General features: G+C 42.9%; 1 protein-coding gene across 2 annotated transcripts in view; it reads left to right on the top strand.

The window, feature by feature from the left end:
• CRYL1 (crystallin lambda 1) overlaps positions 1-21,781 on the top strand; it is a 68,408-nt gene that overhangs the window by 14,258 nt on the left and 32,369 nt on the right. For both annotated transcript variants that reach the window (XM_068144280.1, XM_068144289.1), the window contains exons 3-4: positions 1,473-1,599; positions 17,138-17,299. In XM_068144280.1, coding sequence (XP_068000381.1) covers positions 1,473-1,599; positions 17,138-17,299 — 289 coding nt within the window. The remainder of the gene's footprint in view (positions 1-1,472; positions 1,600-17,137; positions 17,300-21,781) is intronic.

A 21,781-nucleotide genomic window follows, 5' to 3' on the forward strand; every position in this document is an offset into this window, starting at 1 on the left:
TCTGAGGGCTTGATGAATCTCTGCTGAGGGGTTGACTTGCTTCTGTTTAGTGAAGTAGGAACTGGATTGTCTTTAGATAAATACTTACCAGCTTTCTTCTTTGATTTCAGAATATGTGGTCTAAATCATAGAATCAATAAGGTTGGAAAAGACCTCAAAGATCATCAAGTCCAACCTGTCACCCAACACCTCATGACTACTAAACCATGGCTTCAAGTGCCATGTCCAATCCCCTCTTGGACACCTCCAGGGATGGTGACTCCACCACCTCCCTGGGCAGCCCATTCCAATGGCTAACAACTCTTTCTGTGAAGAGCTTTCTCCTCACCTTGAGCCTAAACTTCCCCTGGCATAGCTTGAGACTGTGTCCTCTTGTTCTGGTGCTGGTTGCCTGGGAGAAGAGACCAACCCCCACCTGGCTACAGCCTCCCTTCAGGTAGTTGTAGAGAGCAATAAGGTCTCCCCTGAGCTTCCTCTTCTCCAGGCTAAACAACCCCAGCTCCCTCAGCCTCTCCTCATAGGGCTTGTGCTCAAGGCCTGTCTCATTCTGAGCTATTTTCTCTTGGTGGGGGGAAATAGATACTTCTGTTACAAAACAATATGGATTGCATACTTAGGTGCCTAAAAAGGGTGAGACAAATGCCCCTTAAACAGTTATCACTTCTCTAAAAGAGAGCTGAAGATCATCTTCAGATGTGCATATTGACAGGGTAGGTGAGGTGAATCCCGCTCATTTTGTTTAGGAAAATCTGGGGAGGAAGCTTAATATTTTTATTTGATCTGCAGAGTCAATATTTGTTGTCAGTAAAGAGCTCTAAATAAAAGGATGATTTGACAAGGACAAGTGCATTATCACATACTGCTCGCCAAATGGTCTGAAAAGAGTATGAAGGAGAGTCAGTATGAGCTACATCTCTATGCCCTTTCAATTCATTGGATATGCTGTCTGAAAAATACTTGATGTCTCCCAAAACTTTGCAAAGAAACTGGGAGCTGAGGTCCAGTTGCTCCCTGTGAGGTATGTTCAGGATTGCTGGTGGCTGCCACAGTGTCACTGGTAGAGAGGAATGCATTTATTTATTTCTCTAACAGTTAAACCATGTTCCTACATTGACTCTTCATAAAAGAGGAGCTGGTTTTTGTGAAGCTAGATGAAGTATGTTAGAGACCTCTCTTCCCATTAGATTTTAGTAGAAAAAAAATCTTGCTGATACTACATCCATTTGAAAATAGGTTTGAGGTGATGGCAGGCTTGCATCTAGGAGTAGGTCTTATAGCTGTCTGTGCTTGAAAAGAATTGTTTAAAAAAATCTTATAAGGTGGATGAGCAAAGAGAAATTACTAAACTTTGTATTTTGGGACATAGATCTATGCAGTAGCATAGTAGTACTGGTTTGTTAAGAAGCTGTGTTAAAAATTAATGGTGACTAAACAATGATAAAGTACTTAAATGTGTATGTTGTTTCTGCCAGCGTACAAATGAAAGAGTTGGAAGAGTCGGGATTCCTGAAAGGATCTTTGAGTGCAGAGCAGCAGTTGGCTCTCATTAGCATCTGTACAGACCTGAAGGCAGCAGCAGAGGGTGCTATTTTCATTCAGGTAAGCAAAGATTTAACAACAGTGTAGAACGATGATAAGAGTTGTGCTGTGCAGTAGGTGGGCAGTGGAGAGTTCAATGTCCTGAACCCATAAAGATAGCTCTGCCTGTTTAAACTGAAGTTCTTTCTAGCCTAGTATCCTAACATGAGAGATCATGCCTTTTTGCAGTATTTCCTATTTGAGAGTTCTTGCAAGTTTCTTCAAGATCATGTTGGAAGAGACTGACAGCTAAGCCAAGAGAGAATTGCAGACCTCCATGTGTAACAGAGACTGTACCTGCTAGAATGATGAAGGATGGGTGGGGGATTCTTCAGGGAAGAGATTATCTCTATGGGAACACTGCATATTCTAGTGCTGGGACTAAAATGTGTTTCTTCCATGTCATGTATCTGTAAGAGACAAGGGAGTATGAGTATGGCCAGGGGTGACTTCTGTTTGAAAGAGCACTATGGCCAAAAGCAGTTATCTCAGAGTATTAAAAAAAGGCTTGAAATACAGGGCTGGAATCTGTGCTGCTAAGTGAAATTGGGATGAGGAACAAGCTGAATTACTGAATCTGATAGTCTTTAGGTGCTTAACTATTAGATTGCTCACTAACATGGGCATAGTTCAGGGAATAGGTGAATCCTGGACCATTTCTGGGATAAAGCATGAATTACCCATTACCCAGTATCCATTAGTTACCATTAATTATCTCTACCTGTATGAGCTGCACCCAAGAGTTTACAATTAATCCTGGCTCTGACTGTAAATCCCACAGGCTGCTTAGTTGAAATGCATCCCTGACAAATTTCACTGAATGAGGACAGATTTCTAGACCTTTTCTTCCTCTCAGACTTGAGGTGGAGGGAGAGAGAATGGGTGGCAGATCAAAGCCTCACTCTGAAGTCAAGGAGTGACCTTACTATTGATTTTTTTTACAGTGATATATTTTCTTTCACTTCCTTTTATTCCAGATCATAAAAATATATACTGTTACCCAAACATCTTATTCCTTCATTAGTAATGAGCTCAGAGCTTGTCAGCTTATATGATGTTTTCACATATGTATCCTCCAGTGATTTTAATCTGCAAATTCATTGTCTAGTCACTCTGTCCTGTAAAGTCTGTCTGCAAATCTTTGTGGCTGTAATTATGATTACCAACTTCATTTTATGAACTGACTTTCAGGTCATTTATGAATGGATATAACTAAGGGCACAGACATCTGTGAAACAGCACTGGTCAGCATCTTCCACTGAGTAAGAACTGACTGTTTTTCCTACCTTCTGCTTACTATCTCCTTGCCAGTTACTATCCATGAAAGGTCTTTTATCTCATCTGTGAGCAGTTAACTTTGTTGAATGCTTTTATTAATTCTTGTTGGAAGACTTCTGGACATTCAGACCAGCATCAGCTATATGACTTCAGTACTTGTGCTTTCTGCTTGCTTTGGAGAATTCTACTAGTTCTGTGAGTCAGGACTTCACTCAGAAAAGTTGCTTTTAATCTTCCCCATCTATGTAGCTCTCATTTGGTGCTACCCTTTACTCTGAACTTGCATGATAGAAACATAAGGTTTGCAGGTTCATTGTTGTAAAGATGCATCATACTTGCCTCTCTTCTGCTTTCAAAATAGTGTACATTTAGTTTGGTTTCAAGGGAGCAGTTATCATTGTTACTGAATTTGATATTTCAACCATATCAGAATATGTTCAGTTGTTTCAACCATATCAAAATGCCAGTATGGTTCTGGTTCCCCTCTCTTTATCCTGTGACTTCTTCCAATCTGAGACAAACTCTATGAATCCTCAAGACTAAGGCTTCAGTTTTCTGCAAGTGTTAGAAAAAGAAACTGAACAGCTGCCAATAAATAAATCACTGCTCTGTGTGTGTTTTCCAGACAGCCCTTCTGTACTCTGATCATCTTTTGGTCCTATGTGTTGTTGTTCTTCTCCATGCATTTTGAAGAAAGAAGGGGGAAATCCCCTTTACATTTTTAATCCTGTAAATTGTGAGGGGGTTGAGGTGGTAGTGTTTCCTTTGTCTTACTTTGACATAGTAACAGTACTGCATGGCTGTGCTCATTTGGCTGCCACATAGCTTTGTGAAGGCTGCCTTGTTTTCAGTAGGCTCTCTGAGTTCTGCCTGTTTATTTTTTCATTGCCAGGCATTTTGTACTACCTGGCGTGCCCATATGGTGTCTTTACTTTCTCTGTATGCAACCTATAGGAATCTGATCCTCCTTACTGCCAACTTTGCATCTTCTTAGCATCTTCACTTTTATTTTGTTACCTTCTTTTGAAGCTGACCGCAGCTGTCATGGTGTTCAAGGTTCTTGTTGCTCTGGCAGATGCTGAATTTCAGTATATTATTGTTCCTGTTAGAGAGATATTTCAGTAGTAAGATTTTTGAACAAGGTCCTTCATACTACTTGAGATTAAATCAAGGGCTGTATCCTCCTTCCTTCCCCCTCCTCCTTCAACTGCTCTAAGAAACAGGCATTGGGCAAACATTGCAGAATCAAAGTAATTTTGAGTTGGAAGGGACCTGTAGAAATCATCTGGTCCAACCTGTTGCAGAATGAGTTTATATCAGCTTGCTCAGGATTTGTGCAGAAGAGTTTTGAGTATCTCTGGTCTCTTTCTACAGTGATGATTGCTGTCATTGTGCAACTTCTTTCCTAATGCCTGACTGGAATTTCTGTTCTTGCAACTTTAGTCTCTTGCCTCTCATCCTAACAGCATGAACCTCTGAGAAGAATCTGTGTTTCCTTCAGGTGGTTTGAGACAGCAGTGTTGCATTAATAGTCTCTGAATAGTGACAGTCTATCTGGGGTAACTCAAGCTTTCAGGTACAATTTTATGTTCCCTTGGCCCTTATCATGTCTCTTAGCATGTAGTTGTCTAGCATATAAATAAATAAACCCAAATAAAATAGCTGCAGTATGCCCATAGGTAACAAATCCTATGTGTGGAGCACTGTTGGTGATATTCATAGCAGCTCCTAAGTTTCAAGCTGTGGCATCAGCTTTCAGTTTGATGCAAAGTGTTAACAAATACAGAATATTCAACTGGGAAAATTGTTCTACATAGTCTTTAATTTGCTTTTGGAAGGGGAGTGGAATAGAGTTTTACAAACCTGAATTCCAAGCTCACAGCTTTATTTCACCAATGAATGGACTGCTTTCTGACTGAACCACATTAACCTGCAGAAGTATTATCTAGGATAGTTTGAACCTGGAAGGACAAAATCAACTAACAGTAACTTACGAATGCAAGTGTACTGATTTTTAATTACATTAAAACATCAGTTGCATTAATGTTAGTTGAATATAGAGGACTCTCCTTTCTTGCTTAATGGTATCACTTACTGATTAACTTGTCAGAAGGCTTCCATGAGAGCTGCATTTTTTTCTCCTGGCTTTCAGTTGATTAAATATTAACTTCTTTTCAAATTTGGCCTTTGCAGACTAAATCCATTTCTAGCTTTAAAAATTTCCTTGATGTTTGCACTCCTTGAATGAATTATACAAACTGTTGCCTTCTGTAATGTTTTCATGGGGTATCACTTAAAATGAATGGGATGAAGTAGTAAGAAAGTGGAACTTCTTAAATGTCATTAGTGAATATATAAAAGTGAAAAAGATGCAAGAAAGAATTATAACTAAGTGAAAACCATGTATACCTTGACCCACATTTTTATGAAGTAATTTACCCTGAGGCTGGGGTCAGAGTGGCTGGAGAGCAGCCAGGCAGAGAGGAACCTGGGGGTGCTGGTCAACGGTAGGCTGAACATGAGCCTGCAGTGTGCCCAGGCAGCCAGGAGGGCCAATGGCATCCTGGCCTGCATCAGGAACAGTATGGCGAGTAGGAACAGGGAGGTCATTCTGCCTCTGTACACTGCACTGGTTAGGCCATACCTCGAGTACTGTGTCCAGTTCTGGGCCCCTCAGTTTAGGAAGGATGTTGACTTGCTGGAGTGCGTCCAGAGAAGGGCAGTGAAGTTGGTGAGGGGTTTGGAACACAAGCCCTATGAGGAGAGGCTGAGGGAGCTGGGATTGCTTAGCCTGGAGAAGAGGAGACTCAGGGGTGACCTTATTGCTCTCTACAACTACCTCAAGGGAGGTTGTACACAGGTGGGGGTTGGTCTCTTCTCCTAGGCAGCCAGTACCAGAACAAGAGGACGCTGTCTCAAGCTGCACCAGGGGAGGTTTAGGCTGGATGTTAGGAGGAAGTTTTACACAGAGAGAGTGATTGCCCATTGGAATGGGCTGCCTGGGGAGATGGTGGATTCACCATCTTTGGAGGTGTTCAGGAGGAGACTTGATAGGGTGTTTGGTTGCATGGTTTAGTTGGTTGGGTGGTGTTGGGTGATAGGTTGGATGTGATGATCTTGAAGGTCTCTTCCAACATGGTCTATTCTATTCGTTTCTTAGTATTGTGCTCTTAACTTTCCTGCGTAATATGTAATGACAGGATATGTAATGACTTTTATCTTTTGTCATTATGTGAATATTTGCTCCTGAACATACTAGTATTTCTTTCACTATTAAAACTAGATATGAGTGTATGTGTATCTAGTTCATAGATAATATAAGTGGGATAAAAAGTCAGTGCAGCACTTGTGTGATTTTGTTTCCCAATGCTCATACATGAAAATGTATGCTTCTAAATGCTTTGCTTTGGAAAAAAAATTAATAACAAAATAATAACATTTGCTAGCTCTCAGAGGAGGATAAGATCTTGTTAAGATCTTACTCCTGACACTTGAGCTGCTGTGTACACTTGTGAGCTGCATGACCTGGCCAGACTGGTTGAAGCTGAGCATGGAGGATGGCTGGGATATCATCTCATGTGCCATGGGATGAAGCAGACTGGCAAGGAGATGAAACTAAACTAGTAACTTATGCCTGGTGTTCTTGAGGTATTTATCCTTTTTCTCTTTAAAGGAATTCTGCCTAAAAGCTTTAGAACAATATCTCTTCTCCTGCCCTCCCCCACTCCCCCCCCTTCTTTAAAAAGAGAGTGTGTTGCTTGCCCCCCACAGCCCCCATTTACACCTGCAAGCTCTTTTGAGCTGGGGATAGCACTTCAGGCCGATTTCTCTTAAATCTTGCTGTCTCTTTTATCTCTCCCACTTAAACATATTTAGAAAAAAAGTGTTAACAGCTTTTCAAGAGCCTGGTGGTGCCTCAGAATGGGAATCCAGCACTGACTTGGAAGCTTTGACAGCAGGTGGCTCCTGTTGTGAACATTTCTTTCATTGTCTGGTACCAGTTTCTACCACTAGCTTTGAAGAACCCTTTCTGGTGGTTTATGACATAGGTCTGTAAATACAAAGCTGCTGGAACACAGGGTATGCAAGCCTTGCAGTAATGTAGTTTCTTCTGGACTGGTCGTTGGTCAGCTCTGAGCACTGGACAGACAAACATGGATCTGTGTGCTCTGAGCTGGGTAAAGACAACCTTAGGACAGGTTTTGTTTTAAGCACTGGCCTGAGGCACCTGAAGTAATGTTTTGGCTTCTGAGTGAGCTCATTTAAAGCATGTGATCTGACTTGCCAATTGTGTAGAGTCTGATCTCAAAGACTTGCTGTGATATATGTTATCAAGTCAGTTTTTAAGTTGGACTGAAAGATGACCTTTGGGTAAACAGCTTGCCGGTGTCGCTGCTACGTTGCAGCTGCTGAATGGACTTTTGTCCTTCCAAACTTCCTAATGTACTCCCTATCTATCCTGTGCATTATGGGAGGTAGTCTTTACCATAACTGTCATCCTACCCAATCTTGCTCTTCAGGTTCTCTTTCAGTGCTCCCTGGTATCTTTACCCCCCACCCCCCATTGCCTTTCCTAGATCACTTCTTCCGTTTCTCATGGTGGATAGGATCACAGTAGAAAAAAAACAGAGAAGATCTAATTTGTTGAGAAAGGATGTTGGGAGGAGGATGTCAGTCAACTTGTTTGAGGTCTTATTGCCCTTCCCTAAGAGAACAAAAAGGATCTTCACCTCTCCTGTAGCAGTCTGATCAGTTTGTCTGTCTTTTGCAAGTTTTGTAGGGCAGACAAATGTAATGGAAAAAGGTGGATCTCTTAATGGCATCATATTGACATTAGATGAAACAAAACTTGCCTTCACTTGTTGTTTTAAGCAAAGCAAAAATCTTCACACAATCTCCCCAAACCCTCCCAAATCTGAAAGTTTGATTAGTTTAGGTTTTTTTAGCTCTGAAAATCAGTACTCCCTCAAATCCTATTTTGTACTGAAGGTCAAACAGTTGTAACTCAGTTAATTATTCTGAACCGTATAAAATGGTAGTAACTTGATATTTTCATGGCTCTGGGGTATGTTTTTGAACTGTAGGAAAGTACAGAATGTTTCCATCTAAATGCTGGATTTCACAAAGTGTTATTTACTTGTACAGTATCATGTGGTAGAGTGTTTCGTGTCACTCAAGAGGTAGTGATTTAAGAAGCATCAAATGTCACACCAGCATGAGCTCGTAAGTTCAAAACAAGAAGCAGCTATCACTTCAGATTTGAAGCGCGTTGTAGCCCTAAATTGATTTTAGATCTGCCAGAAAGTGTTGGTGTTTTAGCTGTTGCTTTTACAAAGGCTCCATAATAGGCTTACCCATCTACTCTCCTGTGGTTGTGGGTTTGAATTTTGTTGAAGGTTTTCTGAATATGAGCCTAGCACTGTTCTGCAAGCCAGGCACTTGCAGACTTGCTGTAAAACATTTTTGTAACCATAGATTAAATAGAAATTTGAACAAGTTCAAATTCTGTGAAGCAGAGTTAAGTTTGTACAGGGGGGTTGTCGCTGCACCTCTTCGAGTCCTCAGCAGAACAGTGTATGAGAACACTTCACCTTTTAGCAGAAGGTTCACCTTTCCCTTTGCTGCCCTACTAACTATAGAATTATCCAAAATCAGGTAGGAGGGGACTTAAGAGGTTACTTAGTGCAACTCCTGCCCCAAGATATGATCAGTCATATCTAGACAGCTGCCTGTTAAAAACAGGTTAACCTGTTCCTAAAATCCTTAGGTAATGCAATTCCTTCTTCTTCTATGTTAAGCATTTTACTTCAGTGCATCCTTATCCCATAGGAAGTCTGTAACTGGAGCCCCAGAATATGAAGCCCCCGTGCTTTTATTTATTTTATTTTCTTAAACTTAGGACAAGTGCTGATCCTGTGGCTTGATCATTATTAACAAATTGCTGATATGCTTTTGAGTTAAAGGAGCTGCAGCTCTTATCCTGGTTTCTTACCTTCAGCTTACAGGATACCAGTTCTTGTTCCGTTCAAGTAGTCTTGGTTGCCAAGGTTATGTGGTTTGGGTTAACTAGAACTGGTTTAAATCTAAGAAGTCTTTTGTCACCAAACATATTGTTTTTAATGGTGTCCTTGAAACCATCTTGGAGGAAGTTGTTTACCCAGGTATGTGGGACAAATATCTGCAGGAGGAAAAGGCCCAGTCTGATGTTCCCTTGTGTGTTTGGGTTCCTGCATCTCCTCCAAGCAGATCAGGGTCAGTCCCACTTAACCTCATCTTTTTGCTGTGGTGCACAGTGAAGCTGCACCCCTTTGCATTCTCTGTGACCCTATCTGCTATTAGAGCTGTGTGCTCTAATGTAATTATGTCAATTATGATACCATGTCAAGTATGTTGTTGGTTGGTTTTATTTGATTTTTTGGTGGCTTTTTAGTTGTGAAGGTTTTTGTTGTTGTTTGGTTTGGTTTTGCTCTGTGTTTTTTCTTCTTTTGATCTTCCTCATTTTAACTGATCACAATTCTGACACCACAATGAAAAGTGTGCAGTAGCCTGTGGACTCCTTCAGTAACTCCTTCAGCTGTGTGTACACATCTCATGATTCTGTGCTGCATCTCAAACATGTACAGTGGTGAGCAAGAGTGTGTGTATCCCACCCAGCTGCTGACCCCACATTTCTCCTCAGATGGAGGTAACAACACTTTCTAAAATGAGACTAAAGCAGATAAGTGTTCTCTCCACCCTATTTTTTTGAAGTGATGCTTTTTTTATGTAGCACCTTGTCTTAATTACTATACTGGTATATCCACATACAGTCCATCTTTAAAGTATCCCAGAACAGTTATCTGAAACTACATCACCATTTTGGAGAGAAGCAAGATAGAAAAGTCCAAAGTACTTGCATTTGAAATTGCAATAAAAATAATTTTGAACTTTGTGAGATTACCAAACCTATTTAATGCATGAAAAATTTTAGATAGCTGAGCTAAATCCTAATGGCTAACAGTACTGGAAGCAGAATTGATATTCTGATGTAATAATTTGTTCTGATATAGAATAGAATAGACCAGGTTGGAAGAGACCTGCAAGATCATTGCATCCAATCCATCAACCAATCCAATCCACCTAAACAACTAAACTATGGCACCAAGCACCCCATCAAGTCTCCTTCTGAACACCTCCAATGATGGTGACTCCACCACCTCCTCAGGCAGCCCATTCCAATGGCAAATCACTCACTCTCTCTGTATAGAACTTCTTCCTAACATCCAGCCTAAACCTCCCCTGGTGCAGCCTGAGACTGTGTCCTCTTGTTCTGGTGCTGGTTGCCTGGGAGACCAATCTCTGCCTGTCTACAACCTCCCTTCAGGTAGTTGTAGAGAGCAATAAGGTCACCCCTGAGTCTCCTCTTCTCCAGGCTAAGCAACCCCAGCTCCCTCAGCCTCTCCTCATAGGGCTTGTGTTCCAAGCCCCTCACCAACTTTGTTGCCCTTCTCTGGACACGCTCCAGCAAGTCAACATCCTTCCTAAACTGAGGGGCCCAGAACTGGACACAGTACTCGAGGTGTGGCCTAACCAGTGCAGTGTACAGGGGGCGAATTACCTCCCTGCTCCTACTGGCCACACTGTTCCTGATGCAGGCCAGGATGCCATTGGCCCTCTTGGCTGCCTGGGCACACTACAGGCTCATGTTCAGCCTACCATTGACCAGTACCCCCAGGTTCCTCTCTGTTTGGGAGCTCTCCAGCCACTCTGACCCCAGCCTGTAGCACTGCATGGGGTTGTTGTGGCCAATGTGCAGAACCCGGCACTTGGATGTGTTAAATCTCATGCCGTTGGACTCTGCCCATCTGTCCAGCCTGTCGAGGTCCCTCTGCAGAGCCTCTCTACCCTCCAGCTGATCAACTCCTGCCCCCAGCTTGGTGTCAAATTTACTCATGATGGACTCAATGCCCTCATCCAGATCATCAATAAAGATGTTAAAGAGCATGGGGCCCAGCACTGATCCTTGGGGCACACCACTGCTGACTCGCTGCCAGCTGGATGTGGCACCATTCACCACCACTCTCTGGGCTTGGCCCTCCAGCCAGTTCGTAACCCAATGCAGTGTGCTCCCGTCCAAGCCATGGGCTGACAGCTTGGCCAGGAGTTTGCTATGGGGAACGGTGTCAAAGGCCTTGCTGAGGTCCAGGTAGACTACATCCACAGGCCTCCCCACATCCACCAGGCGGGTCACCTGATCATAGAAGGAGATCAGGTTGGTCGGGCAGGACCTGCCCTTCCTAAATCCTTAGAAAATATTAGAAAAACAAAACAAAGAAAGAAACAAAAAAACCCTAAACAACCAACATTTTACTTCTCTGTTTGTTTCACTAACTGAACTCCCAGTTCAGTAACCTCAGTAGTATTGGGGAGATAATTGCCAGTAGTATTGGGGAGATAATTAAATTGCAGAGAGATTTATTTGGCATATATACTTTTTCTTTCTGAAGTCAACTAGGGTTTTACAAGACCCTTTTCATTATTATTATGGTATTGTTGTTGTTAGGGTGTGGTAAACTTAGTGCTTTGAAATCTGTGTTTACTTTAATTAGTTTTCCAAGTCTTTTCAATTATTTTTAGTCTCTGTCTTTATATGGATCACCTGAATGCTGTTTGAAATCTGTAGGTCCCTGCTTTATTTAGGTTTATGTTCCTCAGGCTTTGGTTTAGAAACACAGCATTTTAAAAAGAGGCTTGGTAGTAAATAAAACACTGATGGCTGAATATCTTTTCTGGGAAGTTCTTTTTCTAATGAATAATAACTGTAGAAGATAATGAAAGTATTTCTATACATGGATTAGGCAACAAAAGCTTTCAGAAAAGCTGCTTTCTGAGATTCAGAAGCCTTTGTCTCTTAATCCTGTGAAGGTCTTCATATTCCCACAAATACCTGAACTCCTGTTGCAGAAGTGCTGACAGTCTGGGTGCAGCTTGTGGGATAGTCTGGTGCTTTGAAAGCTGCTGCTGTGTCTTGAGAGAGTTGCTGTGACTTGACTCAGGGAACCGTTCTACAGAATTACCTCAAAATTGTCTGCTAAATTGCAGTACTTAAAGACCACTTAAAATGCTGTAAGGTATATGTGTAGAAATGGAGGATCAGACCTAGGGTTTATGGCATGTTTGGAGATCCTCTCTTAACTGCAGAAGATGAAGAATTCCTTGAAGCCATCAAAGTGGTTATGGTTTCTAAACAGTTTACCTGCAACTTGAAGCCCTATTGAATTTGTTGGGAAGAGGCAAGTCGTGGAACTCATGATACTAATTTTCTTCCTTGGCTGAGGTTAGGGTGATGTTGCAGGGCACTTTTGCATCTGTAGCAGCTGTAGCATAGCAGTGAAGTACAGTTTATAGAGGTTAGGTGGTGCAAGATGGAGGCTGCTACCTAGGATATTTATTACATGCTGTGAGCTAGCATGCACAGAACTTTGCCTTGCTTTGAATGAGGAGCCAGTTGAGAGCTTGTGGGTCAGGATTAACAGGACCACCAATGTAGAAGACATGGTAGACATCTGCTGCAGATGACCTGATCAGGAAGAAAAGGCCTTCTTCAGACAACTGTAAGAAACTTCATATTTGCAGGCCCTTGTCTTCATGGTGGGGATTCAGCCACATCAATATCTGCTGGAGGAAGAGCTCAGGATAGCACAAATGATTCAGGAGGGAGGATTCTGGAATGCATTCATGGTAACTTCCTGACACAGGTGATTGAGAAACTGAGGAGGAAGCATGCTGTGCAGGACCTTATACTTAAAAACAAGGAAAAACTGGTTGGAGGTATGAAGGTCGAGATGAAGCCTTGGTTAAAATGACCTAAATGCCCTAGATTATATGGTCCTGCTCTGGCAAGGGGGTGGGCTCAATCTCCAGAGGCTACTTCCAACCCCTAAAATCCTCTGATCCTGTGAACCATGAGGTGGTAGAGCTGAGGATCCTGAGAGAAACAGCAAGACAAAAAGTAGGATTACAGCCTTGGACTTCAGGAGAACAGCTTTGGCCTGTTCATGCCAAAATCTGCTTAAAAGAATCCCATGGCATGGGATACAGTCCTGGAATAAATAAAGGTTGAGGAGATTGGTCTGTTTTCACTCATGGCAATTTGTTACCATAGATCTTCATATTGACAAATCATTCTTCCAGGGGAGAAATGTTTTCTTGATTATGTTTTGAATGTTATGTAGGAGCCAGTACCTGGTCAGGAGATGGGAACTCATCATTGTGGAGCTGTGGCTTTCAAACTCTTTTACTCATTGATGCCTTATGCCTGGTAACTGCCATCACATTCCATACTTGCTGTTGAGAGGGCTCAGTGCTGCTCCCTGTGACAGCATCTCCAGAAGCTCTTATAAAAAACGGTTTGCTTGTTGGTGAATGGTTGCTGATCTTTGAGCTTCTCCATGCTAGTTTAAATCTTTGGCTTTCATCTTGTGTAGCCATGCTGTATAGGACAATGCCACTTGTTTTCAGACCATGCCACTGTGTTGCAGTGCTTCATTTGGTCAAGTCAGTCATCAGCAAGTTTGCAGATGGCACCAAGTTAGGAGCAGATGTTAGTCAGTTAGAGGGTAGAAAGGCTCTGCAGAGGGACCTCGACCGACTGGACAGATGGGCAGAGTCCATTGGGATGGCATTCAACAAGTCCAAGTGCCGAGTGCTGCACTTTAGACACGGCAACCCCATGCAGAGCTACAGGCTGGGGTCGGAGTGGCTGGAGAGCTCCCAAACAGAGAGGGACCTGGGGGTACTGATCGACAGCCGCCTGAATATGAGCCAGCAGTGTGGCCAGATGGCCAAGAGGGCCAATGGCATCCTGGCCTGCATTAGGAATAGTGTGGCTAGCAGGAGCAGGGAAGTCATTGTGCCCCTGTACTCTGCATTAGTTAGGCCACACCTTCAGTACTGTGTCCAGTTCTGGGCCCCTCAGTTTAAGAAGGACATTGAGACACTTGAACGTGTCCAAAGAAGGGCAACAAAGCTGGTGAGAGGCCTTGAACACAAACCCTATGAGGAGAGGCTGAGGGAGCTGGGATTGTTTAGCCTGGAGAAGAGGAGGCTCAGGGGTGACCTCATTGCCCTCTACAACTACCTGAAAGGTGGCTGTAGCCGGGAAGGGGTTGGTCTCTTCTCCCAGGCAACCAGCACCAGAACAAGAGGACACAGTCTCAAACTGCGCCAGGGGAGGTTTAGACTCGAGGTGAGGAGAAAGTTCTTCACTGAGTGAGTCATTGGTCATTGGAATGTGCTGCCCAGGGAGGTGGTGGAGTCACGGTCCCTGGAGGTGTTCAAGAGGGGATTGGACGTGGCACTTGGTGCCATGGTCTAGTCATGGGGTCTGTGTTGCTAGGTTGGACTCGATGATCCTTGAGGTCTCTTCCAACCTTAGTTATACTGTGATACTGTGATTCTTCAGGTCATGCTTTGTTTCTTGCACCCCCAGTGCTAATAACTCCACAGGCTTGGCAGTGATTCCTGTTGCTAGTGTAAGGAGAAGGTATTTTGCAAGATACTGTTTTGGAAAGTGTTTTCCTGGAAGGTGGTACAGGCGAGTTGCTGCCTTCGCATATCTGCGAATGGCTAGGAAGAACCTGGGCAGGTGCCAGCATTTAAATATGGGTAAATGAAGTTGTGCACTTAGATGAGCATGGGCGTGTATGGAAACACACAGATGGTGGATAGCATAGTGTCAAAAGCCTGTACAAAGCCACGGAGACACAGGATTTAAACAGGTAAAACACCCTTGCTTTCCATGTCCTGGCATTCAAGGGGTTGTGTCATATGAGTGCAGCTTTTTAACTTGGGGCAACTAGACCTCAATCACATAGCCTGTTACGTGCTAGGGAGAGAGTCCAGTGCATGTTTGTCTTTGTGTAGCTCTTTAAGAGTTCATAGGCTGGTCAAGTAGCTGCTATGTATTATCTGAACATGTATTTGAATAGTGTAATGCTTATTACCTTTATGTCTTTAATTCAATGCAACTCTTCCTGAAGGTGGGCTTTAAAAATTAGCAGCTGCCATGGTCTGATCAGACTGATAAAAATGATGTCTCATAAGGTTTAAATTAGAAGTCAGACTTAGTAGCAGTTCAGGTGCTGAGGCCTTGGAATAAAGGTGTACTGTTCACTGCAGATGAGAAGTATGCTCTTTACAAAAAGGACACAAATATACAGTGTCACTTAAAATGCATAGAGGTGTACGCTAACCTCTTTGCACTGATTCTTTGAGAGAGACTGTGGTGGCTTTAAAACCATATCTTATCTGCTCACTATTTGATCTTCTCTTTCTCAGGGTAAACAGAATAGCTTCAGACCTTTCCAGGCTCCGTAACTGACAGCAAGCAAGGTTCCTGTTTAATGGACTGTTTAGAGCTTGATTTTCCCCCTGCCCTTCAGGGAATTGGTGTCTCTGAGAATATAATTGCATGCTTGATGAGGACAGAAACTTTATTGCAGTGGTCCAACAACCTGAGTACAATTGTGACACTATACAAGAAACTTCAAGCAAATGGCCCATTCAGAAAACTTACATAACTGTGGCAGGTTAGAGTTTCCAGCAGATTTGAGTTTGCCTTTTTGATTATCATCTGATGTGAGAGAAGGCTTAGGGTTTCAAGTTCACAATAAACCTATTCAGAGCAACTCTTTTATTAGCTTGAACAGTATCTGCAAAGTTCTCTTCATCTTTGGCTTTACTAAAAGAAACTATTTAAGCTTAACCAGCGAGCAAGGATCTTAGAATTCTAAGCAGAGTATCATTTTGTTTTGATAAGGCTTCTATTACTTTGTGCTCTACCTGGAGTTCTTAAATGACCCCATTTATCTCTTCTGCATCATGGAACTTTCAGTACTGTTCCATGCAATGTGCTTATTTTTTAAGTCTTCAGCTGTCTTTTGACCCATTTGCTGGGTTAAGAACACTGGGCCTGGACATTTCTGCCACAGAGCCTGTCCAAAGCTGCTGGTATTAAATGTAAAATGTTTATTGTATTAGATATATTATGTGTTCCCCTACATTTACATGCAGTTCAGCATAACAGGAAGGACAGAATGAAGTACTGACAAGTGGAAGGTGGCTGGAGTTGAGATATAGCAGGCATTTTTTGTGGGTTTTAAGGGGAAAGCTGAGGTTTTGCAAGTTTGGAATCCTGTTTGGATTTTTTAAAACCCTCCAAAAAACCCTAGAATAAAAGTGGCTTTTCTCTGTTTTCTTCTTGTAGTAGACTGAATGCTTTCCTGTTTATGGGATCCACTGTGATAATTCTCCCATGTCCTCATTGCCTACAGATGGGTGGACTTTGGCATGCTCTCCTTCAGGCAGCTCCTGAGGATAACTCTGAGGTTCTAGTGACTGTAGATGGTGCCTCTTACCTCATGCATGTGAAACTTCACACGATACTGCAGTGCTTAACATGCTCAATGGCTTTGGGAGAAGTTCTGACAGTCTCCTCCCTGAACACCTCCAGTGATGGTGACTCCACCACCTCCCCAGGCAGCCCATTCCAATGGGCAATCACTCTCTCTGTGTAGAACTTCCTCCTAACCTCCAGCCTAAACCTCCCCTTGGTGCAGCTTGAGACTGTGTCCTCTTGTTCTGGTGCTGGTTGCCTGGGAGAAGAGACCAACCTCTGCCTGTCTACAACCTCCCTTAGGTGGTTGTAGAGAGCAATAAGGTCACCCCTGACAGCATGAATTCTACTTGCGGAATCTTTCTCAGACTTAGAATGAGCAGAGATATTTAAGTTTTTTAAGCTTGAGTATCACTGAGAGCTGTTTCAGTAGAGGTTCCAGAACTGCATCTTGGAGTTTTCTGACATGGTTCTGAAGATTGTAAGTTTGTCTTCTTTTGAGATACACCTATTCATTTCCCCCTTGTCTGAGAAAGAATACTGACTTCTATCATACTAGATTCTCCTTAAAAAAAAAAAGAGGAGACCATGTCTTACTCTTACATGCTGTGCTATCTCTGTGCATGAGTAAAAGTCTATATTTTAGACAAAGCAGACTAATTTGTTTTGTGTTGAATCTCTTGTTGTGTGTGGTGGTCCATCTTCTGCTGTAGAGAAACTCCTGGGCTTTCCATTTCTTCGTATACGGGAAGGTATTTTTGTGACGGCTCACTGGTGTGTGTGAGCTGATTGGATTAGTTGATTTGTGTTGAGTTCCTAGGTGTCAAGGTGGGATCAGTGAAGACTGAAACACATGTTGAACTAGAAGACTTCTAATACTGATTTTTTTTTTTGTTTTTATTCCAGGAATGTACTCCGGAGAACCTGGAACTGAAAAAGAAGATTTTCGGTCAGTTGGATCTTATTGTTGGTGACAATGTTATCTTGAGCAGCTCGACCTCTTGTCTCTTACCCAGCAAATTGTTCACTGGCCTTAAACATGTTAAGCAGTGTATTGTGTCACATCCTGTAAGTATGATGGCATGTTTTGGTTTTGTGGTGGTGGTTAGTACAGGTGTTTAAACCGCATCCCAAACTTTTCCCTCCAGACTGAGAGATACTGAAAGATATTTGGAGTGCTTGTATGCCATCATTAGTGTGCAGGGGCCTGACTTACCAGAAAAGGTTTAGTTTGGCCATACTGTGAGCAACAGTGTCTACTAAATTGAGAGGATGCATGCATGTTTCATACTGTTAGCTTAAGATAACATTCTGTGTAAGCCATTGTGCTCATACTATTTTGTGTTACTCAAACTACTGGCTCTCAAAATGTAGGAATTGCATCTTCTGAAGAGCAAACTATAAAATTCCCTACTTTCTCCTGGTGGCATCATTAGTCTTTTCTAGTGTTCTTTTTCAGCTACTGTTGAGTAACAGTAAGCATCCAAAAACTGAGCTGCATGTCTTGTCAAGTAATATCAATGAAAAATGGAAGCATTTGTCTCTGGTTTCTTCAGACTTCTGATGCAGAAGCAGTGTACCTGAAGAGGAAAAGAGATGGATGAAATAGAACAAATTGTACTTGGATTAGAAATTGTAGGCTTTGTGACTAGCTGAACAGCACAGTGGCCCAGAAATGGTGTGACTGAAGGTGGCAACAGAACCTCAGCATATCAAAGGACACTTAATGAACCTCTGGAGGTTTATGTGAAGCTGTCAGACAGCAGTTTTATCACATCTGTCCTGAGCATGGAAGAGCATTTTTCTCTTGGTCACTGGGAGTCTTACCATTTCTGTTTTCCACTACTCAACAGCTAGTGAATTTGTGAGCCTAATGTTAGTCTAGTGCTTGACAGATCAGTTAATAGGATTGTTGTCATGAAGGCTTGCAGTATCTGGCGACAGGTACTGCTCTGCTGTCTGCTGTTTAGTAACTACATGTTGTCTCTCCAGGATATCCCTCAGGGTGTAAAACAAATGTCAGTTCCCTTGCCATGCTCAGCAGTGGCAGTGTGAACGCAAAAATACGTCATTGCTTAAATGTCCCTGTGGGTACCTGTAGCCTCATGCTGCGGTGTCAAAGCTTTTGGTCAGTCCCTTTCTGACACCACTCCACTGCCAACATTTGTGCCTTGGAGTGACAAGGAAGCAAAAGGGACAAAAGGACTTGTTTCTTTCTCTATAGTTTTCAACCCATTTTAATTAAAAAAAGACAGAAAAAAAAACCAAACCTCAAGTTTCACAGTATGTATGTTTAACCTTTCTCTAATCAAAAATTCAGAAGTTCCTTATCTCCTATTTCCAGGGTTGTAACTTCCTGTAGTGCAAGAGAAGTGATAATGCCTCTTCTAGACTTCTGTATTATGTAACTACAGCTGTGCCTTTTGTTGGGTTTGGTTTTTTTCATTTTACCAATTCCCAGGCTTTTACCTATTCTCTCTTTGTCAGTCTTTGATTGGCATTACCCTTTCTTACTGTTTTCACAAGCTGGTCTGTAGCAGTTGACTCGTTTAGTCTGAGCTGCAGTCATCATAGGACCCGCTTCTGAACCAGGCTTTATCAGGTCTGAAAAGGTAGCTAGTCACTGTGTATAGCTAGTCACTGTGTAAACATTTTGTAGGCTGCTGTTGTAAGGATATTGGTATTTTTCCAAAGCAAATACTCTGGAGTGTTTTAAAATGCCTAATTGTTCTGAAATTGCATTACAGTCCAGCTGGGACTATTTTGTTAGCAACCTCAGCTTCACTTTAAAGGGGAGTGTACTGGAGACGCTTGAGTCATTGTGGAGGCCTTGCTGCATCTATGGGGAAACACGCTCGCTTTACAGCTTTTGGTGGTGTTTGTTTTAACCATGCCCTTACTAACATCTTGAACATGTCAGCAGGACATGGTGGCTGCAGGAATCAAGCACTGTGGGGGGGAAAAAAAGGAAGAGTAGCTTTTAATTCTTCTGGTATATCAAATTCTAAAGATGTGAAGCACAGGTGAGCAGGTTAAGGACAAATGAAGTTCCCAAAGGACAGGAGGAGCTCAGCCCTTTGTTTAACATAGCAATAGACTCAGACCGTTGGACTTGATGATCTTAGAGGTCTTTTTCAACATTAATGATTCTATGATTTAATGATTAGAAAAAAATAAATGAAACTCTGTAGCACAGCTGTATGATAAAAATGTAGGCAATACTAAAGGTACAACTCTTCTCTGCAATCAGTTCCAGGCAGTGTTATCACTGGACATGGTGCTTGGGGATATGGTTTAGAGGGTGAACTTTGTAGAGTGAGGCTATCAGTTGAACTTAGTGATCTTGAGGATCTTTTCCAACCTGAATGATTCTGTGATTTCTGTGATCAGTAGAGGTCTTCTGCAGAGCAGTTAATTGCTCATGTACTGTTATGTGCCTGCTACATCACATAGAAAGAAATAGGAAGCTTGAGGAAACAGTGTCATGAAGTCTCTTGCTGCACAGGAAACTACGTATTCACATCACCTTAAAAATGGTTTATCAGTTGGATTATTTTTTTGTAACTTCACTGCTACTGTTGGAAGTTGTTTATGTCTTCTAAGTTTTGTTCCAATCTTAGTGTAGAATAGAATAGAATAAACCATAATAGAATAAACCAAACCAGGTTGGAAGAGACCTTCAAGATCATCACATCCAACCCATCAACCAATCCAACCCACCTAAACAGCTAACCCATGGCACCAAGCACCCCATCAAGTCTCTTCCTGAACACCTCCAATGACGGTGATTCCACCACCTCCTTGGGCAGCCCATTCCAATGGGCAATCACTCTCTCTGTATAGAACTTCTTCCTAACATCCAACCTAAACCTCCCCTGGTGCAACCTGAGACTGTGTCCTCTTGTTCTGGTACTGGCTGCCTGGGAGAAGAGACCAACATCCACCTGTCTACAACCTCCCTTCAGGTAGTTGTAGAGAGTGATAAGGTCACCCCTGAGTCTCCTCTTCTCTAGGATAAGCAGCCCCAGCTCCCTCAGTCTCTCCTCATAGGGCTTGTGTTCCAAACCCCTCGCCAACTTTGTTGCCCTTCTCTGGACTCGTTCCAGCAAGTCAACATCCTTCCCAAACTGAGGGGCCCAGAACTGGACACAGTACTCGAGGTGTGGCCTAACCAGTGCAGTGTACAGGGGCAGAATGACCTCCCTGCTCCTGCTGGCCACACTGTTCCTGATGCAGGCCAGTATGCCATTGGCCCTCTTGGCTGCCTGGGCACACTGCAGGCTCATGTTCAGCCTACCATTGACCAGTATCCCCAGGTCCCTCTCTGCCTGGCCGCTCTCCAGCCACTCTGACCCCAGCCTGTAGCACTGCATGGGGTTGTTGTGGCCAATGTGCAGAACCCGGCACTTGGATGTGTTAAATCTCATGCCATTGGACTCTGCCCATCTGTCCAGCCTGTTGAGGTCCCTCTGCAGAGCCTCTCTACCCTCCAGCAGATCAACTCCTGCCCCCAGCTTGGTGTCGTAGATTAGAATTTACCAGGTTGGAAAAGTCCTTTGAGTAAGGGTCCATTAAAATTAATTTGATGTTGATTGGCAGCTCATGTGTAGCTTAAATCTTTCTCTGCATTTGCTTTGTCATGTCCTTTATTAGCTTTTAGTTTGTTAGGCTGAATAAGGTAAACTCTTCTTCGCCCTTGAAGAAAGGCTTATAGTTTTCAGAAACCTTCTCCTAACTCCCAATTTCATCTATGTTCTACCACTTCTAGTTTTTCCCAACATCTGTTGTCTCACTCCTAAAGAATTGTCTTCTCCTCGGTGTGTTTGTGAATACACCCTTATATTCCTTATGCCAAGTTTGTGAAGTGGAATATTTCAGTAAGGTGACTGTCAACACTGCTCTTGGAAGAAATTGATAATAGCCTTGGTCTCTCTCAGCAATTAACTTGTCCTCTTTCTGATTGGAACCTGTGATACCACTCCTCTGAGTAAAAAAACTGGCTGGATGGCTAGGCCCAAGGAGTGGTGGTGAATTGAGTTAAAGCCATTTGACGGCTATTCACAAGTGGTGATCCCCTGGGCTTAGTACTGGGGGTGTTTCTTTTTAATATCTTTAGCAATGATCTGGGCAAAGGGATTGAATGCACCCTTGGAAAGTGTGCAGATGACCCTAAACTAGGTGAGAGTGTTGATCTGCTTGAGGTAGGAAGGCTCTGTGGAGGGATCTGGATAGGCTGGGTTGATGAACCAAGGCCAGTGGTATGAGGTTCAACAAAGCCAAGTGCTAGGTGCTGCACTTGGGTCAAACAATCCCATGCAGTGCTACAGGCTTGGAGCAGAGTGACTGGAAAGCTGCCCAGCAAAGAAAGACCTGGGGGTGTTGATCAGTGTCTGGCTGAATATAAGCCAGCAGTGTGCCCAGGTGGCCAAAAAGGCAAACAGCATCCTGGCCTGTATTGGGAACAGTGTGACAGGCAGGACCAGGGAAGTGATTGTCCCCCTGTACTCAGCACTGATGAGGCCACACCTTGCATTCTGTTGTTCAGTTTTG

Source organism: Melanerpes formicivorus, unplaced genomic scaffold (assembly GCF_026170545.1).
Source record: "Melanerpes formicivorus ecotype bairdi unplaced genomic scaffold, bMelFor1.0.p_v2 SCAF_1, whole genome shotgun sequence".
NCBI lineage: Eukaryota > Metazoa > Chordata > Aves > Piciformes > Picidae > Melanerpes > Melanerpes formicivorus.